The 7069-nt window shown below is 31.0% G+C and overlaps 1 protein-coding gene across 1 annotated transcript; it reads left to right on the forward strand.

Moving 5' to 3' along the window:
• Positions 1-2349: 2349 nt before the first annotated feature.
• LOC148192635 (2-alkenal reductase (NADP(+)-dependent)-like) lies at positions 2350-4579 on the forward strand. The gene is made up of 5 exons (XM_088098911.1): positions 2350-2700; positions 3078-3255; positions 3446-3612; positions 3905-3987; positions 4087-4579. The coding sequence occupies exons 1-5, from the start codon at positions 2479-2481 to the stop codon at positions 4460-4462; spliced, it is 1026 nt and encodes a 341-aa protein (XP_087955037.1). The 5' UTR covers positions 2350-2478; the 3' UTR covers positions 4463-4579.
• Positions 4580-7069: the final 2490 nt, after the last annotated feature.

Genomic DNA, 7069 nt, shown 5'->3' on the forward strand with positions numbered 1-7069 from the left:
CCGTTAAATTAGGTAGACAGCGTCAAAAAAATTTATTCGTGGCTTGGCTTAGTTACTTGACTGAGTGCTGTTGATGTGGCACATATTGGTTATTTGAGTTGGCTTTTTTTTTATTCATTTAAAAAAATTAACTTTAATCAAATCGCAACGTTTTGTCTACAAAAAATGTATTTTTTAATTGAGTGAAGAACGTTTTAATTATTTGGGAGAATTTGGAAAATTAAAAGGGATTTGAATAAAACCCTAAATTGGAAGACTGAAATCCCAGAAATGAAACGTCTGCCTGAGGAGAGCAAGAACGAAAGAAGCTTTCACATCTCCACCAGCGAGAACCAAAGGAAGTCGCTCCTCCATGGAAGCACCGGAGAAGAAAGAAAGCAACTAGAAAAAGGAATTTCATGGAGCACCACTTATGAATGCTGAAGAGCATGACGGTTTAAATTTGACTGACGTGTTTGATTTTGAAGAGATATTAGTCAGAAAAAAAAGGAATTTGAATTTGAAATGTATAGTTGAATTTGAATTTGAAACGTATAGTTGTCCACCATAATTAATTTGGCAAGCTGGTGAGGGGAAAGATGCATGTACAAATGGTTTTTGTAGCGTGAACGCGATACCAGATCTGCGAGTGAAAGGGTTTTGCCATTGCCTGCATCTGCACAAGCTGAACCTGGGAAAAGAATAAGCTTCTCGATGTGGTTCTCCCACACATAGAAGAAGGAAACCTAGAAAATTGAGAATTTTCTTACGGTTCAAAAAAAAGGTGCCATTTCTCAAATTTAGGGTTTCAAAAGGATTCTAATTATGTTAAAAACCAAGAATGCTGGCAGAAACCATATGCGATACAAAGATAACTAATTTAGGGTTCTCTGCAAATTTTAAATTAGGGTTCTAAATGGATTCTGATTTACGAAAGGTTTAATCATTTGTTAATTGTTTTTTATTTAAACGTTGTGTTTTGAATTATTTTATTTCAATAAAATTTAATTTGTAAATCAAACAAATCCAACTCGGTAAACCGTACACTGCCACGTCAGTAATGTCATCCTGCCACGCACGCTCAATTTTAACGCCGTCCACCCAAATTAACGGCAAGCCCTTACTTGATTCAATTTTTCACATTCAAGGATTTAATTGAGAGATTTTACTATACAAGGACCTAATTGAGAAAACCCTACAAAAATAGGAATGTTTTAAATGATTAAACTTTATATTTATATAACTAATATGTGTAACACCTTAATTTTGAGATGTCATGAGTTATAAAAAAATCGATAAAATTTAAAATTTATCGTAGAAACTTACTTTAAAGAAAGATTAAATTAATGTTTAAATGCAGTAATTTATTAGTTAGGGTTTTTATTTTTCTGATTTTCCTTTTTTTTTTCTCAAGAACCCTATATATAAGGTTACATTTTCGTTCCCCAAATGTAACAAACACAAAATCAACAAACAATACAGTAACTATTAAACTCTAAATTTAAGCGAAAATATGAAATGATAAGAATATGCAAACTAAAATAAAAAGAATAACTAATATAAATAAATATTAAAATGTAAAAATATTATGAGTTTAATATGGTTTTTTATTTTATTTTTTAATAAAAAATTTTATTTAATAACAGTGATGATCAACATGAATTTATTGGAAGAATATTAAGGATTTGTTGGGTTGTGCGAATGTCCTCTTTAAAAGTTTATAAGAGTAAATTTGTGCGATGAGATGAAATTGCAATCCTTAAATGGAAAAGGAGATTTGATGATGGAAGTTGTACATTTACTCTATTGTCCTTGTAAGCAATATCATTTTCACGGTGAAGAAAATAATAATAATAATAATAATTAATAACAATAATAATATATAATAATTATTATTAAACAAAATAATATTTAATATCTACATATTTGACATTTACTTTTATACCTAATACATTGCATTATTTATTTACTTTAATTATTTTTTTCAAAAGTATTATGAATATATTGTTTAAAAATTAATTTTAACCAATCTAAAAGTTATTTTATATTAATTTTGATATACAAATTTAATTTTAACCATTGTAACAATCATCACTTAAATTATTAAGTAGAAAGAAGAAAGTAGAAATGGAAAATGCTCAAAATTACTACATTAAACAATCATCACTTAAATTATTAAAAAATATTTTTTTATACACTTTAATCTTTTATATTTATCTTTTTATTTTTTTTTTCTTTTTTTAAAAAATAAAAAGAATTGTACTTTTATAATTATTTTATCTTTATCTTATGTATTAAAATATAAAAATGTATCACATTACCGTTATCTAAATTATTCTAAAAGTAGAAATGGTCTGAAAGTTTGCAGCTTTATGCATCATTCATTCCTCACCACTATAAGACCATGACCCAGTTGCCCATCATTCTGCCATTTGTTCCCTAATCCTCCATTGCCTATTCAAAACTCTCAAAACGACACAAACATCATAAACCTTTGAGATGGCAGAAGTGAGGAACAAGCAAGTGGTTCTGAAGAACTATGCCGTTTGTTTTCCAAAAGAATCAGACATGAACATTGTCCAAGGAACCATAACATTGAAGGTTCCAGAAGGTTCCTCTGACGTGCTCCTCAAAAATCTCTACCTCTCATGTGATCCGTACCTGCGGCTCCTCATGGCCAAGAACAATTATGTCGGATTTGGAACCTTCACGCTTCACTCTGTAACTCACTCTTCTTCACCACACATCTTTACTCTTATCTTACTATTATCATGTTCAATTCATAACTCCAGTTTCTCAATTATATCTTCCTGTGCTTTTAATTCTTAAAACTAACCAAACTTTAAACAAATCTCTTCCATACTTTAGAATTTTATTTAAGTCTTTAGAATTATGTTTTTGAACAAAATGCTAGAAAAAAATTCTCTTTTTTATTTTTATTTTAAAAATGTAAATAAAACTAAAAACAAAATGAATAAAGAATAGTTTTTGCATAACCTAAAAGTAGCTTTTAAAGAATTTAATAGAGTTTCTAGAGATAAAGTTTAAGAGTAATTGTTCATATATAAAGGTGGGTGGTAACTGTTGAGTGATTGCAGCCATTGGCAGGAAATGGTGTGTCTCAAGTGGTGGAATCTGGACATCCAGATTATAAGAAAGGTGATTTAGTTTGGGGGCCTACTAAATGGGAAGAGTATAGTTTGATACCTTCATCTCAAATACGTTTCAAAATTGAGCACACTGATGTCCCACTCTCCTACTATACTGGAATTCTTGGTATGTATATTCAACAATTTCAATTTGTTTTCATTCCTAGTGAATGATGCAAGTGATGTAAGTGTGATCTCCATTCATAAAATTGAATGAATCTCAGCAATCTTGCATGCAAGCTATTTGATGTTCTTGCATGGTTTTCTATAATTTTGTTGTGCCTTTTGACCCATAGCTTTTTACTTTCTGATCACAGGTATGCCAGGATTGACTGCTTATGGTGGTTTCTTTGAATTTGGGTCTCCCAAAAGAGGAGAAAATGTTTTTGTTTCAGCTGCCTCTGGTGCTGTTGGTCAGCTTGTTGGCCAATTTGCCAAGTTGAGTGGTTGCTATGTGGTTGGAAGTGCTGGAAGCAAAGAGAAGGTATTTCTTCAATTGCTTTTGTTAGATGATCCCATATAAATCATTATGAGCTTCAAAACATTTAGGATATTCATTGTATTGTTGAACAGACAACTATTTTCAATTAGCGTATTTACAACAACAACCACCAAATTATAGATTCTCTGGCACTGCAATCCCTGAGGCATGTTGCATACTTTTCTGATTTTTCTAGATTGTAGCAGAAGTTAATTGCTTCAGAAAGCATTGTTGTAAAGCAGTATGATGAACAAGGCTAGAAATTGATTCACTAAAATGAATGTCTTGCAACCAGGTGGATCTGTTGAAGAATAAATTAGGATTTGATGAAGCTTTTAACTACAAAGAAGAGTCTGACCTCAATGCAACTTTGAAAAGGTTAGGATTTAACTTAACTGATTTGTGATAGAGAAATTTTGAGTAAATCTGTTCATGCAATAAATGGTGATGATTGCTGCATGTCAATGTACACATCAGATACTTTCCAGAAGGCATTGATATTTACTTTGAGAATGTTGGGGGGAAGACACTTGATGCAGTACTCCCAAATATGAGACTCCATGGTCGAATACCTGTTTGTGGAATGATCTCACAGTACAATCTTGCTCAACCAGAAGGTGTAACAAATTTGGCACATCTCATATTTAAGAGGATTAAAATGGAAGGGTTTATTGTATATGATTTCTACCATTTGTATCCCAAATTCTTAGAATTTGTGCTGCCTCATATTAGAGAAGGGAAGGTTGTGTATGTGGAAGACATTGCTGAGGGTCTTGAGAATGGCCCTGCAGCCTTCGTTGGCCTCTTCAGTGGTCGCAATGTCGGAAAACAAGTGATTAGTGTTGTTGAGTAAAATTGTGTAAATACATTCTTATTCTCTAAGCTTTACTTCTGAATTTTCAGTTTTCACTTGGATATTGAATCTTGTTTTAATGGTCTATGCAATAAACTTCCATTCTGCTTAGAGTAATTACTGTATGATGTTAATTTTGCTTTGAAACTATTAGCAAATGGACGCCTAATCTTTACAAGTTGACATTATTAAGTATTTATCATTTTTCAAGGACTTGCTTCAGTGTTAGCATAATTTATCTTTATCATTAGTTGATGAAAAAATGAGATTTATTATAATTATGAATTTGATTGGGTCTTTCGATACAAGGAATCCACAATCTAGGATTTTTCACTCACGAACTGTTCTGAGTTAACTACAAGATGAATCATTAGTTTTGATACCACCATATAGACTTTCCATATAGTTTAGATCTTTTTATCCGTAAGAAAGTGAACAAATTCTTTGAAGTCGAATACCCTTAAATGACTATGAAAAATATATTTTCCTTTTCTCACTTTCTCAAGGATATATATCATCATCAAGATGAATGAATAATGGAAAGGAAAATCAAGTCCATTACAATTCTCAATGTCTCATCCTAGAAAACTTTAGGCAATTTTTCATCAGACATATAATTCTCCCTGTGCTAGTCATTCTCTCTACAACCACATTGTGTTCAGGTGTTTTTGAAATAGTCCTCTCAAGTTTGATGTCATGCTCCTTACAATGACCATGTATTTACCATCGTTATGTGCTCTAACACATTTCAATACACTGTTTCTTTCTCCTTTGACACTTGTATGTAAATGTTTGAACACGTCAAGTACTTAGCTTTTGAATTTCAAAACAAAAGCTCAAACATTTCTAGAATAGTCATCAATAAAAAAGACAAAATAAGAACAACTACTAATTGATTTAGCATATGTTGTATAAACATGAATTAAATCCAAGATATGTTGTCTTCTAAGCAGAGGATAGATACAAAAAGGAACTCTATATTGCATAACAAGACTATCAAAACAAGTTCTAAGAGGTGTTCCTCTAACAAATTGCAACCCTTGACTTACAAGGGTTGGAAGGTCCTGTTCACTCAAGCGACCAAGCCATTCATTTCACTTCTCTTTTTTTCTACCACCAATGTACTTTAATGTCCTTCTATTTATCATCATCAAAAGAATTATGATAAACATCTCGTCAAGTACCTATATAAAAATCAAGTTGAGGCATATATCATCTAATATTCTTCAAATGCATCTTGCAATTAGTATTAGTCTTTGGCTAAATTTCAACATTGCCACCATTCTTGCTTAGATTTCACATCTTCACATGCCCAAAATCTCAAATAGTTTATTTATTGTATAGTATTGAGGTCATCTTAGCCATAACCATAGCACTTATGTAAGACCAGTGATCATACTAGTTCAAAATTACCAATATCATGTCAACCTCGACAGCATGACAATGAACCACCTACCGTTACGATAAGACATTTATTAGCATTTATTGGAAGATCTAAAGTATGACATGATTAATAAGGGTCATCCCAACCAGGTATATAAAAGTGATTTGTTTCCATGTAAAAGGTATCTTGAAATCAATTCACTTTAATTGAGTTACCTAGATCACATTGATTGACTTGAGCATCAAAATGTTTGCATGAACTCACCCCTTTCTGGTTCATCTAAGGATTTCAAAGGAACATCTCGGTTATCTCATATAGCAAAAGACATACTAGATCTTACAAGACAACTCGATTTTATACAAGAATAGTCTAAGATGTGAAGAAATCATGGTATGGTGTAACATAAATGATGCAACAAAGTCAATAACTTATTTTCTTGGGATGTGAGTTAATATAATCATCTTCATTAACAATGATAACATTAGATACAACTACAATATTGACCAATAATATGAAACTCAATGATAGAAAAGGAAATAAAAATCGTAACTCGACTCATGAAAGTTACAAGTATATGAAAAATTATATTCATAAATAGATGTATCATTAAACATAATATAGATGATAAAAGTAACTCATACATAATAATAAGTCTTAAGTAGTAAGGTTCAATACATAGCACAACTAAAATAGGTTCATAATTCATAAAATGATCATGCATAGTAAACACTTTTATAAACAAACTATAAAAAAAAATGGTTCATATTAAATGTTACATAATCATCGTCCTCCTCCACGTGACCTTCATTTTCAGTAATGATCTTTCCTCCATGACCTTCGTCATAATCAATAATGGGAGGAACCTCTAAATCATCCATAGGTGTAATAACATCACCTTTACCAACATTCATCTCTTGTCCAACTTCAATTGAGATGTCTCTTCATCTGAAGTATCCAAACTTGAATTTGCTTCATTTTCCTTCATAGTCCCTTCATTATTTGAAGCAAGATAATCAGTGTTATAGACTTTAGTTTTTCTAACGTCCTTCTTCTTGTAGTTTTATTATCACAATACAAAAACTATTTTTCTTGTGATATTCTTAATTCTTAGTAGCATTTTTTACATTCACAATAACTCTTTATCAATTTCTATAACAATAATATATTTTCTTTGTAGAAGACAAAACAATATACTTTTGTAATTTGGATTGTGATAACATTGC

Source organism: Vigna umbellata, chromosome 9 (genome assembly GCF_029865625.1).
Source record: "Vigna umbellata cultivar VRB3 chromosome 9, Vumbellata_1.0, whole genome shotgun sequence".
In the NCBI taxonomy this organism is placed as follows: domain Eukaryota; kingdom Viridiplantae; phylum Streptophyta; class Magnoliopsida; order Fabales; family Fabaceae; genus Vigna; species Vigna umbellata.